The sequence below is a fragment of the Neofelis nebulosa genome, chromosome 3, assembly GCF_028018385.1.
Source record: "Neofelis nebulosa isolate mNeoNeb1 chromosome 3, mNeoNeb1.pri, whole genome shotgun sequence".
Lineage (NCBI taxonomy): Eukaryota > Metazoa > Chordata > Mammalia > Carnivora > Felidae > Neofelis > Neofelis nebulosa.
In genome coordinates this window covers 203,145,542-203,172,162 of record NC_080784.1, presented here as the reverse complement: position 1 = coordinate 203,172,162, position 26,621 = coordinate 203,145,542, and the positions used below count along the sequence as shown (strand labels likewise).

General features: G+C 56.3%; 2 protein-coding genes across 2 annotated transcripts; one reads left to right on the top strand and one right to left on the bottom strand.

Moving 5' to 3' along the window:
- Positions 1-246: 246 nt before the first annotated feature.
- GRPEL1 (GrpE like 1, mitochondrial) lies at positions 247-9,309 on the top strand. The gene is made up of 4 exons (XM_058723167.1): positions 247-375; positions 3,362-3,524; positions 4,781-4,862; positions 7,654-9,309. Exons 1-4 carry the CDS (start codon positions 314-316, stop codon positions 7,998-8,000), a joined length of 654 nt encoding a protein of 217 aa, XP_058579150.1. The 5' UTR covers positions 247-313; the 3' UTR covers positions 8,001-9,309.
- Positions 9,310-12,296: 2,987 nt separating this feature from the next.
- Positions 12,297-26,452, bottom strand: TADA2B (transcriptional adaptor 2B). Its single transcript, XM_058723166.1, has 2 exons — positions 25,999-26,452; positions 12,297-13,449 (listed from the first exon to the last, which is right to left on the bottom strand). Exons 1-2 carry the CDS (start codon positions 26,266-26,268, stop codon positions 12,457-12,459), a joined length of 1,263 nt encoding a protein of 420 aa, XP_058579149.1. The 5' UTR covers positions 26,269-26,452; the 3' UTR covers positions 12,297-12,456.
- Between the last annotated feature and the right edge of the window lie 169 nt (positions 26,453-26,621).

Sequence of the window (26,621 nt, the reverse complement as noted above, 5' to 3'; positions counted from 1 at the left end):
CGTCTCCTCCCACAGTTCCCTTCACCTTTCACCTCCTCACCTTCTGCGGCTCCGTAAAGCCTAAGACCCCGCCCACCGAGAGGGGAAGCTGAAGCGTGAGAGAGCGCTCAGCAATGACCCACAGTTATTGGTCAATATTTTATGTCCATCAGGGGAGGAGCGGTTACGGACTGGCTGCAGGGAAGTAGTTGGGCGGGGAAGCAGGCACAGAATCTACGCGAGTGGCCAGGCCTCCGAGGGGGCGGGCCAGCGGCCTCTACGCCTGCCTGGTGCGTGCGCAGTGACGGCGGCGGCGGCGGCGGCGGCGGCAGTCATGGCGGCTCGGTGCGTGAGGGTGGCGCGGCGTAGCCTCCCGGCTTTGGCCCTGTCTCTTAGGTAAGGGGCGCCCTGCTGCGGGTGGCTGAGGAGGGGCGTGGTCCCCGGTGCCGCTCCTACTCGGGCCGGGACCGCGCCGCCGGCCCTGCCCGGCTCTGGCCCGGGAGCTGGGCGCGCTGGGCCCGCCCGCGCAGGGCCTTCGCCTCGGCCCGGCTTCCGGCGCCGATCCCCAGCACTCGCGGCCCCGGCTCTGGCCCCGCGCCGGAGGCCGGGTCGCTAGCAGTTATCGGGCGTGCGTGCCCGGGCAGCGCCAGGCCGGGCCCACGGGGGCGCTCGGGGAGTTTGGTGGCGGTTCCCGGGCTTTTTCCACTCGGCCCCGAATTCCTTCTCCACCTCCGCCTTTTCCGGAGTCTCAGGTCCGAAGTGCCTCGAAGCCCGCTCCGTCGTGGAGCGAGGAATGTATTCAGACAAGTGCAGTGACTCCGCAGGGAAGGCCTCAAGAGTCGGTGCGCTCGCCTAGTTCGTTATCGTTATTATTCCTTTTATGTGTATTTACTTGGAGAGAGAGCGCGAGCGGGGGAGGGGCAGAGAGAATCACGAGCTGGATCCTGCCAACCGTGAGATCATGACCTGAGCGGAAATCAGGAGTGGGGAGATGAAATGACTGAGCCACCCCGCGGGCCCTGTTTTCTCTTCTTCTCATCCTGTAGCTGCTGTTTCTTCAAAGTCCTACCTCCTAAGTTAGTTTGGGAAGTAGTTAGCATCTTTGCCGTAGGAACTGCTCAGAACCAAGTCATTTGCCAGAGGAGCTGCTCTGGGCCAAGTGGCGACTGGGCAGAGCAGGACCTGCACTTTTCCTCGGAGGAGCTTTTGCACGTGGATGGGAAGCCCCGCGAGTGGGGCGAAGATTACCTACAAGGAAAGGGGATGAAGGTGTGATTGCCAGCCTGATAAATTATGTAAAACAAAACGGGAACAGAGAGCGGGGACCCACCTGGATTGCCTGAGTAAAACGGCATTTCTTTTTTTCTTTTTCTTTTCTTTTCTTTTCTTTTTTTTTTTTTTTTTTTTTTGCTCAAGTAGTTTGCGGTTTTGTATCTAAATTCATGGCCAGGAAAGCGATCAGAAGGTGGAATTAATTGCTGTCCTTGAACTACTTTTGTGGAAAGAGGCTCACAGGGGGATGGGGGTGAGAGCTGGGTAGCCGTCATGGCTGTAAGAGCAACTAAGCTCCATGAGGCTCAGTCTCGCTCTCTGGAGAACCGGATGGGCACGGACTCTTCCCTGTCGTTCCCCTGCCACGCTGCTCCCCGACCCTGTGTGGGCTGAACCACAGGAATCGGGACTGCGGAGCAGAGCGGGACTGCAGAATGACTGCGACTTTCCTACCCAGGAATCAGCGCAACGGAAAAATAAGACCGGCCTCACAACAGCACACTGAGTGTTTAGGTTCTGAGCGGTTTTAAATCGCAAAAATAAAACACGAAAGAAAGGTTAGTGCGGTCCTCCCCCTAGTAACTGTGGGTCCTTCCATTCTTCTCAGGGCCTGAGACACAGGTATATACACAGGATTTCCGGTTCGTCCTTAGAAAGGGCGTCACGTTTTGCCGGTTCCTCTACGTTGCATCTGTCACCGCACAGTACAGCTGTAGCGTGTCCCAGAGAAGAGAGCCGGACGTTGTTTTTGGTGGCTGCGGAGTAGTCCATGTTGTGGAAGCACCAGTTGATCCAACGATGTCCCCCCTCTGACGAGCGCTGTGTTCCCAGCCTGTTGCTGTGCTGCCGGAAACATCCTTGTACGTGTGTTCCGCGTACTGACAACTCTCCGGTTCGCTGAGGCAGTTAATCTGGGAAGAAAACTGACTAGAGTTTATTTTCAGATTGAACTGCGGCACAATTAAGAGCAGCTCTTGGGGCGCCTGGGTGGCGCAGTCGGTTAAGCGTCCGACTTCAGCCAGGTCACGATCTCACGGTCCGTGAGTTCGAGCCCCGCGTCAGGCTCTGGGCTGATGGCTCGGAGCCTGGAGCCTGTTTCCGATTCTGTGTCTCCCTCTCTCTCTGCCCCTCCCCCGTTCATGCTCTGTCTCTCTCTGTCCCAAAAATAAATAAAAAACGTTGAAAAAAAAAAAATTAAAAAAAAAAAAAAGAGCAGCTCTTAAGAGAAATCTGTGTTGCAAAATTTGGGAAGAAATCTGAGTTTTTTATTTTTTTTTTTTTTAATTTTTTTTTTTTCAACATTTTTTATTTATTTTTGGGACAGAGAGAGACAGAGCATGAACGGGGGAGGGGCAGAGAGAGAGGGAGACACAGAATCTGAAACAGGCTCCAGGCTCTGAGCTGTCAGCACAGAGCCCGACGCGGGGCTTAAACTTACTAACCTGAGCCGAAGTCGGACGCTTAACCGACTGAGCCACCCAGGCGCCCCAGAAATCTGAGTTTTAAGACCATTCTGTCCTTCATTAAAAACTTCGTGACCTTGGGCTTATGACTTAACCTTTTTCCTGTGGGGGTCAGATTGGATAAGATCTAAAGTCACTTCCAGTATTCGTTTCAGAGCTCTTTGTTTCCCCCTGTATATCCCTCTGCTTTCCTACCTCCAATCCAGACTCCTTATGTATAACTCTTATCTGTCCTTTAGAGCCCCTCTGCACAAAGCCTTTCACGGTCTTCCATTGCCCCAAAGATAGAAACATTCTACTCTGAGCCTTCCGGAGCACATGGTTCTTCTTTTATCATGTTTAAACCCAAAATTATAGTACCTTGTCTGTCGATACCTTTTTAAAATGTTTCTATTTTGAGAGAGGGTGTGTGTGCACATGTGCAAGCAAGTGAGGGCAGAGTGGAGAGGGAGAATCCCAAGCAGGCTTTGCACTCTGAGCGCAGAGCCCGATGCAGAGCTCGATTTCACGAACAGTGAGATCATGACCTGAGCCGAAATCGAGAGTTGGGCACTTAACCAACCAAACCATCCAGTTGCCCCTCACACATCTGACTTTTAAGCAGAAAACCCACAGTCTTAATTCATAGCGTTGTGGACTTATCTTAGATCCTCTCCTCGGCTGTTGTGCACGGCTATGAAACAGAAGAACAGTGGCCAGAACCTGGAAGAGGACGTGGGTCAAAATGAACAGAAGACAGATACTCCCTCTACAGAGAAGATACTCCTGGACGAGAAGGCCAAGCTAGAAGAGCAGCTGAAGGAGACCGTGGTAAGGTGGCGCAGGCTCTTGTGGGGAGTGTGGTCTGTTGGACTGCAGGCGAGGTTCTTTGGATAAGTTTGGTCATTCGCCCGTTGGGACCTATAGCAGCTTCTTGCTGAAGAAGGGACTAGAACCCAAATCCTGTGTGGCTCTGGTTCTGGCATGAGAATCATCTTCACGCGCCGCATAGATTATACTGAATTAAGACTTGAGATGGTCTTTACAGGTGAGGAACACTCACCTGGGCACTTGAGCTGAGTCTTAGGGGAAGACCAGGGTTGGGGCCAGAGGTGTGGTGGTTGTGCTCTTCCAGGGAGGGAGGGAGTTTCGTGAACTAGTTAGAAGGACTGATTGTTACTTCACATGAAGAGGCATAGGTGGCACAAATCTGGGCCTTTAAGGATTTGCAAATGATAATATCAAACACTGTATACTGGCTCTGTTCTTACCACCTTGTGTATATTAATCCTCACAACACCCTGTGAGCCAACCGTTAGATCCCTGGTTACAGATGGGGAAACTGAGGCCAAGAAAGGTTAGGTGAAGTTCCCCAGGTCGCTTAGCTACAGAGTGGCAGACCAAGGTTGGAGCCTCCAGAGCCGGCTTCTCAACCACGGCACTAGAGCCGCCTGCAGACGGAAGGCCGGTGAGGGTAGAGGCCCCGGAGTAACTGAGCCCACGTTAAAGCAGGAGCGCTCAGTAGATGAGCGCGATGACGGGGAAATTGGAGAAGCGAACAGGGCGCCAGTGTTCAGTGATCGCTACCCGGCAAATGTTGGGATGGAGCCACGTCTGGGCAGCGTTCAAAGTATCGAAGGTTCGCAGATGGGGTTTTATCTCCTCGCTGGGCTGTGGTTCTCCTCTACCCCTCCAGGTGTGGAAACTGGGTGCGTCAGCCCCCGCCAGCCTTCTAGGATCCCCTGAGCTTGGAAGTTGCGCCGAGGAAGTGAGTGGTCCTTCCTTGATGGGCGATGAAACCATCAGAGCCACGAGAAAGTCGATGTTTTTCCTCGCCCTCTCCCAGCTGTGCACACGGGGGCAGTATAAATGTGAGGCACCTTGACATTTTCCTCTCCACGCAGTGAAAATAAGGACACAGGTGTAACTTACTTCTGCGTATTAAGCTGCACTGCCTGTGGTCTCAAATCCCAGACATGATAAATGTTCTCTGTGTTTTGACTTGGAATCTGCTCATGTCACATTTGCGCTCGTGAATTTGTTCCATGATTCATTCATGTAAATTCCCTGTTTTTTTCTTTTTTTAGGAAAAATACAAGCGAGCTTTGGCAGATACTGAGAATTTGCGACAGAGGAGCCAAAAATTGGTGGAAGAGGCAAAATTATATGGTAACTTTAAACACCATACGATATCAATCCTAGAGAACTGTGAGGTGGGGAAGGTGGGCAGAGTGCGTCTGTGGGTATCAGACAGCAGAATCCGCCAGGGTGAGGCAGTGGAGAGGCTGCTGGGTGCATTCTCTCTAGTCGAAATGGGTCAGCAGTAAAGCTGTAAGGAGCAAAAGTCACGGTTGTAACTCGCGCTAGAATTCTAGGTGTAATCCCTCCGGGAAGGAGTGTGCTCACTGCCCTACCGCGTGCAGACCTCGGTTAGCCTGAGGTGGTCTGAGCCTGCGGATAATTCCAGCAGGTCGGCCTGCCTGATGATCTTTCTTTAGCTACTCCAGCAGTAACCCATTAGAAAGATCTAAGCTGTCTGCATCGTCAGCATTTACATACTCGTGTTACTGTCCTTCCCATTTTACACTCGAGGTCATTGAGGCTTAAATGACTCTCCACGCGTCACGGAGCCAGTAAATGGTGGTGGTGTCCGTTGAACAGAAGGCTACAATTTGAGTACTCGCTCAACTCTTTTTACGGAACCGGCAGGCAGGCATCATTCTCCCACATTCTCGAACCACCTCGGGCTCACAGCGAGACATTAAATACTTTGCCCAGGGACACACTGTAGGTACACAGTCAAGTGGACACCAACATCCAGATCTCGTGCTGCCACACTGAACAGATAGCAGATCTCTTCTCAAAGTATTTTTTATTCCTTTTGGTGGTAATGCCGTTCTTTGACTTCTTATCTGCCTGGCCTTCAAATGCCTGGGTCCTTCAGGGATTGGGGCTAGGCCTCCCCTCCTGTCGTCGTGCTCCCCAGGAGACTCGCCCTCCAGTGGGTCTGAAAGGCATCACGCACAGGTTCTCTGTGGCTCACACATTTCTTCTGAGTTCTACTCCTGTGTGTCCTGTGTGTGCTCCCCGTCTTTACCTGGATGTCTCACAGGTATTTTAATTTTCCCTCTATCTGTGCTTTTCTTTCTCATTTTAGTAGGTGATTCTGTTATCCATCCTAGTGGTTATTTAGATCAGTAATCTGAAGTTACCCTTTCCTGTCCCTTGTCCCCACGCGCATCCTGTCCCATGAGTGGTGAACGGCTGGTCTCTCATCTGTCCGCTTCCCTCTGCCGCCTGCACCCTGGTCCGGGCCAAAGGGATTTTAAAACACAGGCATACCTCGCTTTACTACGCCTCGCAGATAATGCAGTTTTTTACAGATTGAAGGTTTGTGGCAGCCCTATGTTGAGCAAGTCATTTTTCCAACAGCATCTGCCCACTTCACGTTTCTGTGCCACATTTGGTAATTCTCACAACGTTTCCACCTTTTTTTTGTTATGTTTGTTATGGCCTATGGTTACAACCCGCCAAAAGCTCAAATGATGGTTAGCGGTTTTGGGGAAAAAATATTATTTAAGGTATGCTGTTTTTTTATACATAATGCTATTTTACGCTTATAGATTACAGCATAAACATAATTTGATTTGCTCTGAGAAACCACAACATTCATTTGATTCTCTTTTTTGAGATGTTTGCCTTACTGGGGTGGTCTGCAGCTGAGACCGAAGCGGGCCTGTGCAGCTGGGACACATGTCCACCCATTCTGCTAACCCATCTGGAACCGTCCTCTACTCTGGGCCCGCCTCTTCCCTGTAGAGTGGCCGCTCTTCAGTCCTCGGATGTTTGGATAACTTCAGGCCTTGGCTCACAGACCTCTCCCCTGACTCTCCAGTCTAAATGTAGCCCCTTAGTGGGATCTTTCCTCAGGGCCCTGGAACGCTCTTCCGTGGGGGTGTGGCCTGTAATTGTACTTGTCACCTGTGGGATTACCTGGTGCCGGTCTCTCAGACTGTCCAGTCCGTGAGGGCAGGCAGTTCCCCAAGAAGGGCACAAGCTTAATCCACGATAGACGCACATGTTTTTATTAGGTAGGAATTTTTAAATTCCATTTTACTTATTTATTAAGAGTTTGAGAGCGAATGCGTACACGAGGGTGTGGGAGGGGCAGAGAGCAAGGGAGAGAGAGGATTCTAAGCAGGCTCTTGACTGTCAGCACAGTCCCGATGCGGCGCTCAATCTCACAAACCGTGAGACCAAACCCTGAGCTAAAATCAAGAGTCAGGACGCCTAACCGACAGAGCCACCCGGGCGCCCCTAAATTCCATTTCAAAGCAGGAGGGAAAGTGACAGGAAGTCATACACAGGTGTTGCCTCCTGCAGAGCCAGGCACGGGATGCCGCGTCGTGCCCCGTCAGAGCCGTGGGGGGTGGGAGGTCCCCATTCGAGCGCTCCGCTCACCCCCAGCTTCGATCAGCATCTGACACGTCGTCCTGAAACCGCACACCCCCCGCTGGGATACACCGCCTCGGATTTTGCGTGCCTTTTCTCCTGTGTTGTTTTTTCTGTTAGGTGACGTGAGGTTAAGGCCCGGGTGCGTCTGGGGGACTTTGACCCAGCGCAGCCGCCCCCGCCCCACTCGGCCTGCGGTTTGCGGGCAGTAGCGGTGACGTCCGCGGGGTGATGTGTGCGAGCGCGGGGTTTCTCAGCCCGGGCAGCACTGCGGGGGGGTGGGGGGGGGGGGCGGTTCTGCATGTCGTTAGCTGTTTGCCTTCGTGCCCGGTTAGCTCTGGTCCGAACCCAGAAAAGGTTTTTGGTTTTTGTGGGGTGGGGTTTTTTTTCCCCCTAAACATACCACGAACATTCGAGGACAGGTGAACGGTTTGCAAGGCTACCGTTCAATAGCTTGTGCAGCAGTGGGCGGGGAATGCAGATGACGAGGTCTTTCCACCTCATCTAGGTATCCAGGGCTTCTGTAAGGACCTGCTGGAGGTCGCAGACATCTTGGAGAAGGCGACGCAGAGTGTCCCGAAGGAGGAGGTTAAAGACGACAACCCGCACCTGAAGAACCTGTACGAGGGGCTTGTGATGACGGAGCTCCAGATCCAGAAGGTGTTCACGAAGCACGGCCTGCTCCGGCTGGACCCCGTGGGGGCCAAGTTTGACCCCTATGAGCACGAGGCCTTGTTCCACACGCCGGTGGAGGGGAAGGAGCCGGGCACGGTGGCGTTGGTCAGCAAAGTGGGTTACAAGCTACACGGGCGCACCCTGCGGCCCGCCCTGGTGGGGGTGGTGAAGGCGGCGTAGCGGCCGCCGCAGGGCTGCCCTGGGTCCTGTGAGATCGTTTGCCGTAACTCCTGAAAGGTTGGCTCATCTCTTCTCTACTTTTGACCCTTTCCCAAATCTTGTTGGAAAACTGTAGTAACCAGCGGCTAAACAGAGAATTCAGCCGGTTGCACAGATGTGTGAATGACCTCTAATTCGGGAGTCTGTTCATTGATTTTTAATACACCTTTAATAGCCCCACATGCTTACGGAACAGGCCAGCGGCCGCTACTGGAGCCTAGTGTCACGGATAACACGAGCTCGCTCACGGCCTGGCGATGTCCACGTGTCGTAAGCCAAGTATGTGTCTTCAGGAACCACGCTGGCCACCCGGCTGCCCTGTGGCGCACGCCGTCCCCTGTGCTCAGCCCGCTGCCTCCATCCAGTGAAGGGAAGGCGAGGGTTTAAGCACGTTCCTGCTCGGAACGGTTCCACGATGCCCTTGCTGGAGTACGTGGGTTCGTTTATAGTCGGTTACCGTCTAGGTGCCGTGAGCGGCCTCCGGCCTCCGGCTTTTCTCCGGAGATGGGAAGTGAGCACGAGCACCTGAACAGCCCTCACCACCTTATTTTGCCGGTAACTGAATTTGACAAAATCGGTCACTTTTGCCCTGTTTTCTTTCATCTATTTGTAGAAATGTCCAGATCTGTATTAGCTAGTTACTGATGGCCTGGAGGTTATTTTCCCTAGTAAGGTGGACTTTCTCAGAATCTGACAGCTGCATGCTTGGTATATTTGAAATGTTAATGTTTAATTTTTAAATTTTATTTAAGAGGATTAAAGCCCTAATATGTTTTATTTTCCTACTTTCTGATAACTGTTTTGTGTACTTTGGTGGAGGGGATCCACCTACTAAGTGTGACTTAGTCTTCCCATTCTCTGCTCAAATCCCAAGGCCGTGTACTTGGCCCACGTCCGCACACAGGTCAGCTTCCCTCTGGTGCGGCCACAGGCTGGCATGTAACTGGGCCTCTGCCGGGGGCAGATGTCTCCACCCACAGACCTGGGAAGGGGACCGGGAAGGGGACCGCAAACACACAGGAGCTGCAGCAGAACACCTCTCCTCCATTCCTCATTCGCATGGAGAGAAAAGTGGAGCGAGTGACGTCACAAACCAGAGAGAATCCAACCTTCCACTGCCTTTGCTTCCAGGAGCTATTTGTAGGAGTCAGGTCAACACTGTTAAATTCATTTACTGCATATAAAGGTGGGGCAATTTATTTTGCTTGTAATTTTGAAAGATGTAGGTAATATTCCCATAATTAAAATTTTAATTTATACCACTTCAAAACATTCTCTTTTCCTGTAAGCACTCTTAAATTACTTGGTCAAAAACTTGCCCCAGAACTGCAGTCAGTGTAGTGCACTGAGAAAACCCAGCTGGGGTCACAGCTCTGCCCTTTAGTCTGTGTAGCTGGGAACATCTCGGGTCACCTTCCTGGAACTCGTCTGGAAAACCAAAGCGGCATAAGTGACTCTCAAACGAATTTCGACAAACGGGTGCAGCCCCCTCCCTTGTCGACTGGAGCTGGAGCTGCCGCTGCTGAGAGCTGAGGCCGAGAGGTGGACGGCTGGACTGCGTCTCACCACAGTGTCGCCACCAATGGGGACACATGTAATTACATGCCTGTTTACACCGGAAATCAGATCGGTAACTGCATTCTCCTGGGGTTTGCGGAACTGCAGGCTGGATGCGTTCAGTGCAGACCATCGAGCCGGCACGGTCTGCTCACGAGGAGCCTTCGCGGCCTGGCTCCGGGCTGGACGCACCTCACGGGTGAACCGCCACCTTCAGGGAAAGACGGCCGCCTAACAAAGCAAAGTTAACACTTTGGAGGAAAAACTGGTCTGACGCAAGTGCTGAGCTAAAGCCTGTCCCACGCTGTCCCCATCCTGACTCCGTAAGCTGGCTCACACCTGCAGCTTGAGGAGCACTGACACTTGGAGCAGTGACACCACTTTGTTCCCAACTTGTGAATATGTAAAAGGTGATAAAAATTGTAGAGTTCGGGGTTTTACACATTCCTGGGATGTCGGCCATCCGGGAAACATTCTTTTGAATAACTGGATTATTATCTAACTTTCTTGGCTCAAAGTCCGTTTAAATTTTGAAAACCAATTCCATGGGATTATGGGGGCTAATTTTTCAGGAGCATTACGTATGGAAACTCAAGGACTCTGAGCCAGCAGGAGCAGTAAGGACTAGCGTGACCGTAATAGCTGGAGGTGATGGGGTAAGAGGCAACCCATGATAAAGTCACTTTTTCTCATAACACATTGTTGTGTTAGTGCTTTAGCGTAAGTTAGGCATTCACTGTGTTTTAAAACAGTCAAGCCTAAATAAATTCTTCTTACTCTCCAAAAGATACATACACTAAAAGCTTGCTTAAGCACAACATTTGTCATTTGATAGCCCTTGGCCTAGGCCACACATCGACAGGGATCTTTTGCTTCTTAAGCTTAAGTCTGGCAACCTCACCAAACCAGGAACCGGATGTAGAACATCCGATGAATGCCAACAGCAGAGTAGCTAACAGCTTGCATCCCAGGCACTTGGAAGACTCAAAAAAAACCTGCTCGAAGGGCCCCAGCCCTACAGTTTCCAAATCTCCAGGGCTGGGCGGGACCCAAGGGTCCGCAATTCCAGCAGCTTCCCAGGACAGATGCTGCTGGTCCAGGAGCTTCAGGTGAGAATCACTGGCTAAGACTCCCGTCAACACTAAGCACCGTCTCCATCACTGCTCCGTGGTAGACGGCACTGCCCTCTGCCAACCATGGTTACCCTGCGGGCGGGAGTGGGGGGGGGGGGGGGCGAGGGGACGATGCAGAGGTGGCCTCGTGGGGGGGGATGATGCAGAGGTGGCCTCGTGAGGAGTACTACTGCTCACTGGTTTTCTCCCTTCTGTCCACAGAGAAGTCCTGGGCTTAGCTAACAGCGCTTTCTGCCAGCATGCAATGTACTTTACAACTAAAGCCACATACAGTATATTTGAAATGCTTTATTTAATGCTGAAAAATTTACCCTGGGGGACAGGAGGGTGTAAAAAGAAAGGAAAAGGCACCGTAATTAAGTCCTTGGAAATGATGAGGGTCTTTTTTTCTCTTGTCTTTCAAATAACTTCACTCTAATGTTAACTTCAAGCCCAAACATTCTGGAAGGTCGAGTCTCTTGGTAGCTATGGGGGCAGGAGAGGCAGGATGAGCTCCAGGAAGAATGGGGTGCTGGGGTCTGCGGTCACTCTGACTCTAAAGCAGGGTCTTAAGACATGAGAACCAACCCTGAGCAGCAGGAAGACAAATGACTCAAGTTCCAGAAGGAAGGTACCGTGTACATCCATGAATGAGGGCCCTGGGCAAAAGCTGAGGCGAGCGGTCCAAGACGGGGACCCAGAGGAGCAAGGCAGGGCCTCGCCCTCCAGACTCCCTCCTCCGCCAGACCCTGCTGTGTGAGCAGCCCAGTCCAGCCGGCTGGTCTGCAGAACGCCGGCCACCACCCAAAGATGCTTAAGCCAAGCTAGCACAGTCAAGGTCAGTTTCAGCGGAAAAAGGTAACTGCGACCGCGATGAAAATCCTGGAGGAAGTGTACTCCAGAATTCGGAGGCGTAAACCTTCTAAAACGAGTTCTTCCGAGTCAGACGCGTCGCAAGCATTAGAGCAGCAAGCAGCAGCCCCGAGCTGGCTCAATCCCGGCACCCATGCTAACCCTCCCGCACCCAAGCTCCCCCCTGGCCCCTTCCGCACACAAGGGAGCCTGCCCAGGGCTCCTGTGCCTGCCCAAAGTGAGCGGAAACGGGGCAAGGGGCGGTTTCCCGACTTGGGAACTACAAGCTGGAACCCCACGCTGCCGACAGTCCAGGAGAAGCTCATCTGGACCCTGTTCAACCCCAGTCTTCCTCTAAAGCTTATGCGGAAACTTCCCGTGCTTCTCCGGCCTCACTTCCCACCTGCCCCACCCTGGCCCCCACCTAAAGTGCCGTGTGCTGGGGCTGTGCTGGGGTGTCCGCGTGGGTGGCCACACCCCCCCGCCCCCCACCTCCAAGGGAGCCCCCAGCACCAGCCACAGGTCATGTCACAGGGTAAAGCTGGCAGCTGGTGGGCGGGCGGAAAGTCGCTCCTCTTACCCACAGCACGAGTGGCGTACCAAAGGGAAGACGCAAAAGGAAATTACCCAATCTCATAACCCCAGACTGAACACAGAGGCCAATCGTCACCTTAAGGTATCACCTTAGGACTACGTTAAAATAGACCTGTATCGGCGTCCCCCGTGACCCTATTGCTTCTTTCAGAGGGCCACGAAGAGAATTTATAGCCTAAAAGAAAGGAACTCAATTTGCTTAAAAAAGAGCAACAACGGTGGGGGGAAAAGCGCTTCCTTCCCCCACCCTCACCCCCGGCCCTCCTGGCTCCCGGAGCCGCGCCCCGACTCTCCACGCTGCTTCAGGAGGCGTCCCTGGAGATCCAACCACTCTCCGTGAGGAAATTTAAAATCCGTTTCTTCAGCACTTTGTCCAAATAGCTGGGCAGGCGACTTTTGGAGGGAATCCCCTGTCGCTTCTGCAGGTGGTCTTTGATGATGATGGTCTTCACGGTCACGTAGCGCGCGGGGCTCAGGTTCAGGGAGCTGCAGAGCACCTTCTCGCGGTCGGACAGGAGCTCGAAGCCGGGCAGGTGCTCGATGGCCGCGAACTCGCCGTCCTTGCCGTCCTCCCTGCCCCGCCGGGCGCCCGCCGCGCTCTTGTTCTCCTTCCGCTTCTCACGCTTGTGCCGCGCCGCCTCGTACTCGGCCGACTCTTCCATCTTCGTGATGCCGTTGCGCCGGTAGCGCTGCAGCTCGCGGATCTTGGCCCGCAGCATCTTCTCCTTGTGCATGTTCTCGAACAGGTCGTCGAACTCCTTGCACGACATGAACTGGTAGAGCGGCCGCAGCTTCAGCCGCAGCTCCTTCTCCTCCTTGGTGATCTTGCGCTTGGCCGGCCGCTCCTTGTCCTTCTTGTCCTTGCCCAGGAAGGCGGGCACCAGGTTGTAGTCGCGGGCGATGTTCTTGCGCCGCTGCCTCTCCCTGAGCTTGCGCACGTACATGTCCACGTGCGCGCGCTTCAGCTCGATCTCCACGTCCTCGTCGTCGTAGTTGACCGAGAGCCCGCTGATGAGCGTCTCGGCGTCCTGGTCGTACTCGATCTCGTAGTCGTCACGCAGCGGCATGTAGCCCAGCTGCTGCTGCTCGGCCACCGAGATGTCTAGGGGAGGCAAGGGGGTGGTGAGGCTGGGAGAGAGGGGCCCTCCGCTGGGGCACGTGTGGTCGGTCACCCGGTTGGGGATGGTGTCGGGGATGCAGGCTTTCCCCAGGTTTCCGTGGATGTACATGCTTACGTAATGCTCCATCACCTCCTGGGGGGTGCGGGAAGCTCCAACGTGAGCGGCCATATCTTCCTACAACGACAGAGGTCACAAGTTATTCCCAAAGTCGGAGTGTCGGGCTCGGGGCTTGCACGGTTCGCTGAGCATTTTCACAAAGGTGTGCCTGGACCGCTTTCCTGTCCACACCTCCCCCACCCCCAAAGGGCATTCGATGGCCCCTTCTTGTAAGCTGGGCCCATGGCAGGGACGTGGGCACGAGAAGGAGCCGTCAGGGACCATACGGGCAGGGATGACCCGGGGCAGGCACAGCTTGCCGGGGCTCACTGCTGGAGTCGGCTGCACGCTGACACCGGAACCCCCATCTCAGGTCCAGACTTTGCTCTCCTGGGTCCTTGCAAAGGACCAGCAGAGCCCACTGCAAACCCTGCACTCTCGGGGGCAGCAGACTGTCCCCCCTCTGTGAGCGGAACAGGACACGGGTGGGCAGTGGCCACAGAGCTCCTGAGGTGCCCTGCCTCTTCCCAGTGCGACCAGAGCTGCCCGCCCAGGGCTCCCGGCCACAGGAGGGACCCTGTTCCACGGCACTGCCCGCCTCCAGGGCCCCCGGGGAGTAGGGAGGTGGCAGCCTGTCCCTTTCCTAGGTGGCGGTGCAGAGGACCAGGTAAATGCCTTTCAAAGGGCTGGGGACCATCACTGATGACGGCGTCCACAGGCGGGTAGTTAAAATCCGCCCGGTGCTGCGAGCACTCACTCCCACAGAAGGTGACCCGTGAACACAGGGTTATTAACGAGAGGAAATTATACAGCTCCCCCAATCTTTTCCTTCTGCCAAGAGGCCTCTTCCTTAGTCAACCGCTAAAGCCACTTCACAAAGTAGCTGCCCGAAATGCGCACTCATTCACCGGCAGCCACTCGGCCCCCGCCTCCAGCCCCCACTCACCCTGCACTCTGCTCTCTCGGCTCTGGCGGCCGCCAGGGCCCCACAGGAGCTGCTCTGCGCCCCAGTGACACTCACCCCTGCGAGACTGGGGTGGTCTCTGCACCCCCAAAGGCCAAACTGGAATCCAAGAAAGCAGCCCACCCACTGGGGCTGACTGGTGACAAATGGGGCGCTGTGGGAGGGCCACGCTCCCACCCCACATCCGGCCCGCACCTCAGGCACACGGGGCACTCTTCCCACTGGGTGCCAAGTGCCCAGTGCAGGGCTCCACAGCCCGGGGACAGGGGCGATGCTGGGGCCTAATGGCAGAGGCCTCTTGCCAAGAAAGGGAAAGTTAAAGCAAAACCAGATTCTGGTCTTAAGGAGATGGACTGTGGACATGATTAACTTCTCTAAAACATTATCATTTGCATCAAATCTGTTCATTATATTTCCCAGGAAGCATCTGGCCCCCCCCCCCCAAAAAAAAAAAAACCCAAAAAACAAACCAAGTCACAATCATCCCCAGCATCTGCTGCCCCCGTGTGACCCATGCTGGTCACTTCCCATCTCTGGGCCTCGGGTTCTTACCAGTAAGGGAGATAGGGGTCAGCCCCTCGCCCCCACAAGTGCTGCGGGCACCGTGGACAGAGCAGGGGCAGAGGCTTCCGGTGCAGGAGCCGGCTCTGCAAGAGTGAGGGGGTGGCCAGCACAGGCCGGTGGGTGTCCTTCTACCCTGGCGAGCCGCGCCGGAAGAACACCGTCCCCGACACCATCCCTTTCGGGAAGATCCGGAGGGCGGGAATGCCCACGTGTGCCCAGCCTGAGCCCCCAGTGGCCTGGCCGGGCAGCCCGAGGCATGGCCAAGCCTCGCCCGTCGGCTCCTCCACCCCTCACCTCAGTGGCCGCGGCCCCTACCAATTCAGAGTCGAGTGTCCGGGGAGCCTCCTGGGGGAGGGACTGGGGTGCCCCTTCACCGGAGGCTCGGAGGGGCCGGGCTGCAAATCCGGGCTCGCGCGGTTACGAAGTCGGGCCCAGGCCTCGGCTCCCTCCCTGGCCGGGTGAGGAGACCTGTAGAGACAGCGGCTGCGAGCGTGCAGAAGCCGAGCCGCCCTCCCAGAGAACGTCTGCTCACCCCGAACCTCGGCAATCTGCCTTTCAAAAACCATTGGATGCTCAGAGCACCACATCCAGGATGAAATTTAAATCCGGAAAAACAGAAGGGTTCTGAGGAGTCACATCGAATCGTATCTGACCAAACCAAGGTATTTTTATTTATTTGTTTAGAGGTTCTTCCGATCACCTTTGACACTCTGGGAACGAGAGCAGAGAACAGAAACCGCAGGGAAGCCTCGGAGCACTGGGTCAGAGCAGGGACACACGGGACCGCCCTCGCCCAGCAACGGTCCCCTCACACACGCAAGGCAAGTGCAAACGCATCACGGGAGCGTGTGTACACGCTGCTACTTTTGTGCAAAAGAGCTGGAAGACAAGATGCTATTTGCTGGGGCTACATCAGGACACGACAGGACACTCGGCCACCCGGGGCAGCAGGGCTGAGCTGGGAAGGAGCCACTCCACATACACCTGTTTACAGCTGAACTGTTTTCAGCTGTATGAACACATTGTCCAATTTTAAATTGTGAGGAGCAATCCCCCGATGGGAGGAAGTGTCAGAAGAGTGACTCTGTCCCACTCTGCACATGGCTGTGGGCCCAGGACCTGGCACCACAGCACAGCAGCCAAACCCGAAGTACAGCTGAACAAAATACCAGCCAGCACTCCCCGAACGTGTCACAGTCACAAGAGACAGAGGAAGAACCATCCGGACTGGAGGAGACACATCAGCGAGACATCACTGGGGGCTCCCGGGTGGGCCCCTGGCCGGTCCACGGTGAGAGAACGTTCTGCCATCGATGCAAACGTCCTGCTTTCTGGAACTACACCGTACTCATGCAAGATGCTAACATTTTGGGAGGTTTGTGGGACGGATGTATATGGGAACTTTGTGTACTATTTTTTCACTTCTCTGAATGAATCTAAAATAAAAGTTATTAATTTAAAACATAAAGTTAAGGGGCACCTGGGTGGCTTGGTTAACGAAGCATCTAACTCTTGATTTCGGCTCAGGTCATGATCTCACGGTTCACGGGACCGAGCTCCGAGTCGGGCTCTGTGCTGACAGTGCAGGGTCTCCTTGGGATCCTCTCTCCCTCTCTGCCCCTCCCCCGCTGCACATGCGCTCTCTCTCAAAATAAATAACATTTTTTTTTAAAGTAAAGTTAAATTCTGCCTCCTAATTCCCTGTTAAAGAATGCTAAGATTTACATCCAAATGTTAAAAAAGAAAACAGTACTTACGAGAGGACTCTACCGTTACGTGAACAGCGCCCCCCCTCCCCCGCACCCCCCCCCCCCCCCCCCAAGCCACGGACAGATGCAGTGTTGCTCTGCATTCACAGGCAGGTGACAACAGCAATGTCACGCTCTACAAACATGCACCCTCCTAGGGACACATGGATGCAGGCTGACCAGTGACCGCGGCTCGGAACACGAGGTGTCTCCTGCTTCACGCCCACAGCCTGGGCTCCCCACCTGGCCAGGCAGGTCAGCCAGCTGTGCCGACGCTCCGGACATGTGGCCCCTCTTCGCGTAACAGAGGGGGATTCGGACTCTCACATGGACCCAGGTTATGAGTATTTACGAAGCCACAAATTAGAGGAGCCAGTGTCTTGTCACCAGGGGCCCAGGACCCCCCCCCTGACTGATCAACCTTATCCGTTGCCCAATGACAGCTAAAAGACCTGCCGGGAATGATGCTGGCCATCAGCTACCACTGGAAGAGAATCGCCCCCGGGGGCCGCTACCTTAGTTTAATGATCATTGACGAAGGCCCGGGAAAACACACAAAACCTGAATTTTCAAAGACTTTGAAATAGAGAGTAAGATGACAATGGAACAGTCTAAACGAGAGTGAAGACACAGCTTTGGCTCTAACAAGAATCCACAGAGGACAGACAGGTTCCGTGGAGCTGAATTACAGTACGGAACGTATTTTAAAAGAGGATTAAACACGGCAAGAGACACAGCACCCCACCTTATCCTGGCATCCTGCCCGCCACCCCCTCAATGTTTAATCTTCACGTGTCAGCAGTCACGCAAGACCTGCCTCCCTCTCGTGAGGGACAAAGGGTCCTGTCACCTCACTACAGCGCCACAGGTGACAGCAGCAGAGCGGTGCCAGGGCAGTTCTTTCCCTCACGTGTTCAAGACCCAAGTTTCTGCTTAATATAGACGACGGACAGATGGACAGGCAGACACGCAGGTGGATGGGCAGGCAGAAGCAACAAAGTGGGTTTGGGGGAATAGATCTGGACAGACAAGTTCAACTCAAGTACGACTCAATGAAACCACTCAAATGTACCCTGCAGCTGGTGTTCCCCAACACAAGGAGCGTGTGGGTCAGCACCCCACAGTCTATAGTAACACAACCCCAGTTTTGTTTCTTTGTGTTAACTAAAAACAAGGACACCACTTTTGGAAAAAGATAAGGAGAGACAGGTCCGCTACTTCCTTAAAGTCCTTTGAAAAATCAAGGAAAACACGCCTCCAGGACACTGACCGGGGCTCTAAAGTCTACTCTCCAAGGTCACTGGACTCCCACTAGGACGCCTCCCCTCCAGGACAGGAAGTAAGCACCCCAGTGAGTCATGACTCCACTGGGTTCTCTGGGCGGTCTGGTCTCCTTCCGGCCCTTTCATGGCTCACTGGAGCTAGCCTCCAGCACCTGAGCAGGGACAGGAAGGAGAGAACAGTCCAGAGAAATCGTGGGCGAGGTGTGTGGGCCGGCTCCCGCCAGCGGAGCCGCTCAGGGTCTCTCTCCTCTGTTCTGTGGCCTGCACACACCTGCAGCCGCCCAAACACCTCCTCAGCTAGGCCTGTCTGCCAGGCACACCCTCCAGACAAAAGCAGACCCAGCGGGGTCACTCCTGCCTGACAAACCTTTAGAGGCTCCTATCAGCCTCCTATCAGCGAGTCCACTGCCTCTCAGACTGTGCTGGCCCGTGATCAAGGAGAAAAGTTCTAAAAATTTTTTTAATGTTTATTTATTTATTTTTGAGAGAGAGACAGAGCACGAGCAGGGGAGGAGCAGAGAGAGAGGGAGACACAGAATCAGAAGCGGACTCCAAGCTCCAAGCTGTCAGCACAGAGCCCGACGCGGGGCTCGAACTCACAAACCGTGAGATCATGACCTGAGCCGAAGTCGGACGCTCAACCGACTGAAGCACCCAGGCGCCCCCCGCTTTGATTTAAAAAAAATTTTTTTTTAGTGTTTATTTATTTATTTTTGAGAGAGAGAGAGAGCACGAGCAGGGGAGGAGCAGAGAGAGAGGGAGACAGAATCCGGAACAGGCTCCAAGCTCCGAGCCGCCAGCACAGAGCCCGAAGGGGAAAATTTTAAAACACAGGGACGAGGGGTACTTGGGTGGCTCAGTCAGTTAAGTGATTTGGGTTCAGGTCGTGATCTCACAGTCGTGAGATGGAGCCCCATGTGGGGCTCTGTGCTGGGCATGAGCCTGCTTGGGATTCTCTCTCTCCCTCTCTCTCTGCCCCTCCCCCACTTGTGTCCTCTCTCTCAAAATAATAAACTTTAAAATAAATAAAATTAGTAAAATTAAAGGGGTGCCTGGGTGGCTCAGTTGGTTAAGCGTCTGACTTCGGCTCAGGTCATGATCTTGCTGGTTCATGGGTTCAAGCCCTGCGTCGGGTTCTGCGCAGACAGCTCGGAGCCTGGAGCCAGCTTCGGATTCCGCGTCTCCCTCTCTCTCTGCCCCTCCCCCACTCACACTCTGTCTCTTAAAAATAAACATTAAAAAAATATTTTTAGGTAATAAAATTAAATAAAACACAGAGATGATGTAAGGGTCTCCCATAAAGCTAAACGTTTCCACTTAAAGGACAGCCCTTCATTGCCAGATTACGTTGTTCTTATTGGGCAGTACTAATGCCCAATTAGTCCTTTTCCTTTTTTAAATGGACCTTTTTCCTTTTTTAAATATCCTCACCCGGCAAACTTGAAGTTAGCAACGCAGCCTTCGGAACTTTTTTTTTTTTGCAACGTCACGAGTCCACCAAGTCCGGGGGTCTGGGCAGCACGAATCTGTCAGGTCGGCCGCAAGACACACGTGCTTCCAAAGGGCCTTTCAGCTCCGCGCTCGCCCCAGTCAGACCCCACACGCCACAGGTGCCCTGGAACCCCCGCTGGGAAAGCCCTTTCTGGGTGCCGCCAGGCCCCACCCGCACTGACTGAGCACTTGCACAAATGACTTAAGCTCCCAGTGCCTCCGTTTCCTCATCTGAATTAGGGAAGCACCACCACCACCTGCGTCGTGCTGCTGGGGGGAGCAGGCGACGCACGGCCCTAGCCGGGGGCGGGCTGCTGTCGCTCACGCAGCTTGTTCTCGCCCCACACCCAGGTCCCCTCCTCCGGGGAGCCTGCGGTAACCCCCCGAGCTAGGTGTGGGTTCTGGCTGGGCCGCTCGTGGATTGTGATCCTCACCTCATCTGTCGTCCCTCCTCTCACAGGGTCTTGTTAGGATAAAGTAAACCATCGTCACAACGAACAGGTGTGTGCGTCTGCACGGTCACCTGGACGCATCCCCCGTCAGCCCCGCTGCGCAGACGAGCAGCTCAAACCTCGGCTGCAGCTCCCCCCGGGGCTTCCGGAGCTGGCAGTCTCGCTCCAGAGCACACGTCCCTGTCACCACTGTCATCCGGGGCACCTGGCGGGGCAGTGACACGGTGCGCACCGCCGGGAGAGCTGTGCGGTCAAATGCCTCCCGACCCTTTAAAAAGGCAGAGCGGGGCCAGACCGCGGGGCTTCCACGCTCCTAGAACAACACCGTCGCCAGCTCAGCCCCCCCCCCCCCCGCAATGTCTGGGGTACGTGCACTCTTCGCGTACAGGCCGGCTCTGCTACCTGTAGCTTCCCAGAGCACCTCCCGGGGCAGGAGCCCTGCTACCCCCGGGCCCTCAGGGCACACCCCTCCGCAATACCCCTCCTCAACCAGCAGCACCTGCCCTGGAGGCACCAGGCAGAGGCCGGGGCTGGCTTGCCTCCCCAAGTGCTCGGGAGCCAGACTCAGAGGCAGAGCTTCCTTCTTCTTCAAGGCAAGAAGCTTCAAAGAGACAGAAGCAGCCAGAAGGCCCAGCACACAAACCCACGGGCCCCTGGACCGCCCTGCAAGCAGAGACCCCAGGAGCAGCCGGGGACAGCAGAAGGGAGCAGAGGCCTGCACAGGGCCAGTGAAGAACAGAGAGCTGAGGGATGTCTGTGTCCTCACGGGCAAGGAGGGACCGCTCTGGCTCCGGCCCCGAGGAAAAGGGGGGACGAGACCGAGAGCCCCGTGGCCGGCCTCCCGCTCTCCTGCCTGGCAGCTCGCTCAGCCAAGTCTGCGAGCCCAGCACAGCGGGACACGGTCCCTCCCGAGCTGTGGGATGTGCGCCCGCCGGGCCCAGTGTCGCCTGACCGGTCACCGGCCTAACACCCGGGCCTCGTCTCCCAGCTGCATCCCGCCCGGTCCGGCCTCCGGTCACCCGCAGAGGTTAGAGAAGAGCCACCCGCCTCTCAGGGGCTGGGAGGACGGGGCACCCGTTGCTCGGCCACCAAGCCCGGGCCGTCCCCGTGCAGCCCCCGCCTCCCCGGCAGACACACTGGTGGTCGGTGCCACCTCCCACGTCAGAGGCCGACGACCAACGCCGGCTTGTCGTCGGTCCTTACAGGTCACCAGCTGTTCCAGGGACCCCATTTCCCTTGGCCCCTGAATCCGCTTACGTGGGAACGTCCTGCAATCCTCAGTTCCAGGTTCCCCAGCCTCCTCTCTAAATTCAGAGAACTCACACAGCTGTGACTGGCCCTCGAGGGGACGAGAGCCTTTCGGGTCAAATACACCTGTGACAGCCTCGCCAAGTGTGTCACGGCACGACGGGGCCTCAAAACAGGAAACAGGTGACCCAGTCATTCCACCGCGAGATCGTTTACCTGAAAGAAGGGCAGGTGCGGACTCCCACACGTGTGCAACCCGTGCCCACCGCGGCCAACTCCCAACAGCACAGGTGGGAGCAGTCCGGGCATCCGCGCCGGACGGACGGTCGGATGGACAGTGGGACGGACGGACGCACAGCAGAATGTTACTCGGCCTTAAACAGGAAGGACTTTGTGACACGCTACGTGAATGAACCTTGAGGGTGTTAAGCTAAGTGAAATAAACGAGTCACAAAAAGCCAAATGGTGGGGAATTCCTCTTATGTGAGGTCCCAAGAGGAGCCAAATTCCCAGATGGAAGGCAGGAGGTGGGCGCCCGGGGCTGGGGGCGGGGCAAGCAGGGCGCTGTTGTGTAAACAGGTACAGTTTCTGTCTGGGACGGTAAGAAAGTTCTGGAGGTGGTTGGTGGGGATGGCTGTCCGACAGTGTGAACGTAACTAATGTCACTGAATCGGACACTTAAAAATGGCTAAAACAGAGGCGCCTGGTGGCTCAGTTAAGTGTCCGACTTCATCTCAGGTCATGATCTCGCGGTCCGTGGGTTCGAGCCCCGTGTCGGGCTCCGTGCTGACAAGCTCAGAGCCTGGAGCCTGTTTCGGATTCTGTGTCTCCCTCTTTCTCTGACCCTCCCCTGTTCATGCTCTCTGTCTCAAAAATAAATAAATGTTAAAAAATTTTTTTTAAAAAATGGTTAAAATGATAAATGTTATTTGTGTTTTACCACAATAAAAAAAAAGGGGGGCTTACTCTCTCTGCATCAAAGGTTCTTAAGGGTAGGGTCCCCGAACCAGCCCCAGCATCACCAGCATCGCCCACGAAGTTGTTAGAAATGTGAATTCTCCCACCAGACCCCAAGGCCCCAGACCTATGACTCTAAACCCAGAACCAAGGCAGGAGGGGGCAAGGTTTGTGTTTTAACACGCGTCCCCCCACCCCCACCCCTGCCCAGCGTGTTCTGAGTCACACTGCAGTTTGAAAACCACTGCCCTGCATAAATCTCTTACTTCTGGCTGGCTTCTCCAGCTGGGCTCTTCCCTCCCCCTCCCTCTCCTTGATGGCAATTAAGAACCCCACTGTCAGGATGCTCCTGGGATGGGCCTACCCTTTCTAACCAACACGCAGAAGGGCCTTCTGCCTTGGTGAGGTGAACGTTCCCACGGTTCCCAAACATGGCTGCGTGGACCGCATCCGAACTCCACGGGGTTTCCAGACCCTTATGGATGCCAATTCAGGAGGTCTGGGGCGGGGGGGGGAACCCTGGGAATCTGGGACTCCTCAGGGAACTCTGCATGCACTCAGGAAGCCAGAGACAGATGCTTCTGGGCATGGAGTCAGGGGACCTGGGTCAAATGCCGGCTCTGCCGCGTTCCTTCACCCACAGCGGTTTCCAGCAAGATCTGGATCTCTTAGCTCTGAACGTGAGCAGCACCCACCACAAAACCGGCTGCTTCCAGGCTCTCGACACCCTTGTGACGTGACTCTGGCTCACCGTCCACCTGTCAACCCTTCCCTGGTGTCATATTCACAGGCATCTCCCCACCCTCCTCAAAGACACGGGCACACGGTGTCAGAGCGCAGCTACACAGTTGGTCCGCAAACCCCCCCGGGCTCACCGTGAGGTCCCTCAGCCACACCGTCCCTGAGTCTGCGTTTCAGCCCTCGCGCAAATGGGAGCAAACAGCGCCTGACTTCACCCCCTCCCCCACCCCCCACCCCCCCGCCAGGAATCCCACACAGAGCAATGCCATCTGGAGGTAACAGGTCACATGTGACATCTGAAAAATTAGAGCGAACAGGCTCACCTTCCTCTACATCACTGCCAGGCATCCGTGTGCCGCCTCTCTCCACACGGCACCCCAGCCGTGAACCCTGCACTCCCCTGGCCCCCTGGCCATCTCCCCGCTTCCCGTCCCATACACTGACCTCCCACTGACCCAGGTCAAGACTCTGCCTCTCTGAAAAGCCCTTCCAGGCCGGCCACACCTTTAGCTGCACCAGTAAGCTCCCAGCCTCTGACCCACAGTACTTAATGCTCTTACACGAGAGGTTAAGGCCCACACTTCGGAATCAGCCAGGCCCGCACCCGAGCCCTGACTCTACGGGTGACAAAAGCCGAAGCATCCTGGACAAGTATTTTAAATTCTCCAAGTCGCTGTTCCCCGCCTGTGAACTAAAAACCCACTCCCGGAGCTGTTGTGAAAAGCACGTGACGGGGTACGCATGCCACGAGCCTCACTCAGAACGGGCACATGCTAAATACGGCACACGTGGGACACACTGCTTATGTGCACGTACCTGGACGTGTGCTCGGAAGGAAACCCCACGACGCACAACTGCAGAAGAGCCTCGGATGAAGCACAATGAAGTCTAGCGGGCAGAGCAGGTGGCCCGAGAGCGCACAGCTAGAGAGACACGACAGCCCGCAGTCTGGCAGCACTCCAGGCGTGGTCAGCAGGCAGATCTCCGGCCTCCCCCTGAACCCACCGTGGGTTCGGCTGGGAGAAGCCCCCTCGGCACCCAGGCCCGAGCCCCTCCTCCTCCTCCGGCTTTGTCTCTTCTAAGAGCTGAGACTGCTGGCTGCTTTGAGGAGGAATCCACAGTCCAACAAGCTCCCCAGGTGATTCCCGTGCACGTTCGTTTCAAGAGTAGTGCTTTGGAGAGGGCCCCCTTCCAGCCCCACGCTCCCCCCAAAATACTACAGACAGTTTAGTCCTCATGTGTTCCCCACGGTGCTGCAGGGAAGGCAGCGTGGACCAGGGAGCAGGGCAGCTGGGAGTGCAGACTCTGACGTGTAGCTATTCAGTTCAAAACGCGCTGCCCGGGGCTGCCGGAAGATTTCACGGGAACCAAACTGCTCAGCACACTGCCTGGCACTCAGCAAAGCGCTGGGGCCACCTGAGCTATTTTTGGCAACGACTGCAGAGAGAAGTGCGGTGAGAACGGAGAGGGAAGCCTCTCCGAGGCTCTGATGTGGCAGCAGAAAGGCCAGTGACGAGCCGTGATCGGGAGGAAGAGCACCCTAAGCAGAAGAGGGAAAAAGTGATCAAAGGGGTAGCAGCTGAGGTCTCCGGAGGCCATGAGATTTACTCTAGGTAGACCGGGAAGCCACCGAACGTCGATGCGTTGGGACATGTCCGCAAAGATCACTCTGATCATGGTGCACGGAATGGGCTGGAGGGCACAAGACTGAAGCAGGAAGACCAGCTAAGGAGGCCCCAGAGGTGGTCAAGGCAAGAGAGAAACACCAGCCTGGACTAAGGTTGTGAGCAGTGGTTAGGTTCTGGAAATACGCTGGAGATACAGCTGCTGCCCCACTGGGCCTGGAAGAAGGACCCGCGGACAGAGGGCTCTGAGTCTGCGGGCTGCGAAACTCAGTGAGGTGGGGGCAGGTCTGGGTCACGTAGGGTCAAGATGTCAGAGCGATGAGCAGGGAGGACGTCCGGTAACGGCTCACCATCGAAGGCTGGAACTTAGGGAAGAGGCCCTGGCTCAAACGACGGAGGGCCGCTTGAAGCCAGAGACGAGGCCTTTCTTTCCTGCAGAGTCCTTCAGCACTGCGCAGTGCGCTCAGAGCAGACGCTCAATGCACATCAACGCATTTCAAGACAAAATGAGGCTTTCAGAGGATGGCCATCGCCATGCTGGCGCTTAGGTGAGGATTCGCGGAGCGGTGCGTGTCTGGGGAGTTGAGAGAAGAGGAAGGATTCCCAGGCTGCAGAATGGGTATTAGTCCCCGGAGGCTGGCTCACTTCATGGAAAGGAAAGCAGGCCAGGTTTGGGAACGAGGGGAGAAGTGTGGAAAAGTCTTCCACAGGGAGCCCAGGAGGAGGGGAGTATTGCCAGAGAAGCAGCAGCAAGATGAAATACCGGTTGGGGGAAGGAAGGAGGGCCTCGTGTGGAAGGGTCTGGAAAGATTAAGGAGCTGGGGTCGTGGCTACTCTCCCTACTTCTCATCGCGCCTGCAGGTGGACACGGATGAAAGCTGCCCGGCCCCAAGGGGGGGAGCTCCTCAGAGACTGTCCGGAGAAGAGCAGCCCCTCTCCCCCCACCCCCCAGGGGCCTAGCACACCACCCCGCTGGCCTCCACGAGCCCCGATCTCGCCTTGGCCTCTCAGCTCGGCCTCCACACCCCACTCCCGGCCCAAGCTCCTTTGTTCAGAACTCACCCAGCACTCGTCCTAGGGTGTCCCGGGCCTGGTGGGGACCCGGGGAGCCACGAGTCCCTGCCGGGGGACACAGGGCACACGCCCCGACAACCGCACAAAGCCAGCGGGGCCGTGTACAAAGCAAGTGCACGGACGCCTGAGAAGGCGGAGGGCGGGCGTGAAGCCTGTCTGGCCTCCACCACCACCACCACCACCGTCCCCCGGGGCAGAACCGAGTCCTTCGCCAGTCGGCGCCCCTACTGCTCTGTCAAGTCCGCCGACCCGTCCCCGTCCGGCAACTCGACTCGGGTCAGGCGCGGGTCTTGCCCACAGTGTCTGGCTTCGGCCAACACCTATGGAAGTACTCCTGAGGTCAGGAAAGCCACGGTCCGAACCCCCACCTTGCTACTTCCTGGCTGTGTGCCCTTGGGCGGGTTGCTGCACCTCTCTGCGCCCGCCTCCCCGCCGGCGCGGGCACGGAGCGAGCAGGTGCGCGTCGTGCCGGCCGCTCACCCAGTTTCCGAAGCCGAACTGCTCGATGGCATCCAGCAGCAGCTGCTCCTCGCGGCTGGTCCAGCCGCCCTCGGCCTCGGGCCCCCACAGCGTGAAGCGCCCGCCGTCCACCAGCTGATAGCCGTGGTAGCGGCGGTGGTGGCCGATCTCGGCGCCGGCAGAGAAGCACTCGGGGCACAGCTCGATGTCCTGGCACTCGGTGCAGCGGAAGCGCAGCGGGCTCACCTCGGCCAGGCAGTACACGCAGTACTTCTTACCGAGCTCCGCCATCTTCCCCCGCCCGCCGCCCGCCGCCGTCAGCGCGCAGCCGCCCGCGCCCGCCGCCGCGCTCGAGCAACCGCCGCCCGCGCCCGCCGCCACCGCGCCGCCCCGCCCAGGCGCCGCCGGAGCCGGCCAGCCGGGCCGCGTCCCGCCTCAGCACGCAGGCGCCCTCGCGCCCGGCCCGGCCGCCGCCGCCGCCGCCGCCTCCGCCGCCGCCGCCGCCGCCGGCTGCACCGCGCAGGCGCCCCGCGCGCGCCACCTCGCGGGGGCCCGGCACGCCGCGCTGCGCCTGCGCGCCGCTCGCGCCGGCCGCCCGCTCCCCGCGGTGCCCCCAGGCCGCCCCGCCCCAGGCCCGGCGCCGG

Excerpts from the sequence above, each read along its gene's own strand:
- TADA2B (XM_058723166.1), bottom strand. The coding sequence starts at position 26,268 with ATGGCGGAGCTCGGTAAGAAGTACTGCGTGTACTGCCTGGCCGAGGTG. Across the intron at positions 13,450-25,998 it reads AGTTCGGCTTCGGAAACTGG|GAAGATATGGCCGCTCACGT; the intron begins GTGAGCGGCCGG and ends CTGTCGTTGTAG.
- GRPEL1 (XM_058723167.1), top strand. The coding sequence starts at position 314 with ATGGCGGCTCGGTGCGTGAGGGTGGCGCGGCGTAGCCTCCCGGCTTTG. Across the intron at positions 3,525-4,780 it reads AGCAGCTGAAGGAGACCGTG|GAAAAATACAAGCGAGCTTT; the intron begins GTAAGGTGGCGC and ends TTCTTTTTTTAG. Across the intron at positions 4,863-7,653 it reads GGAAGAGGCAAAATTATATG|GTATCCAGGGCTTCTGTAAG; the intron begins GTAACTTTAAAC and ends CACCTCATCTAG.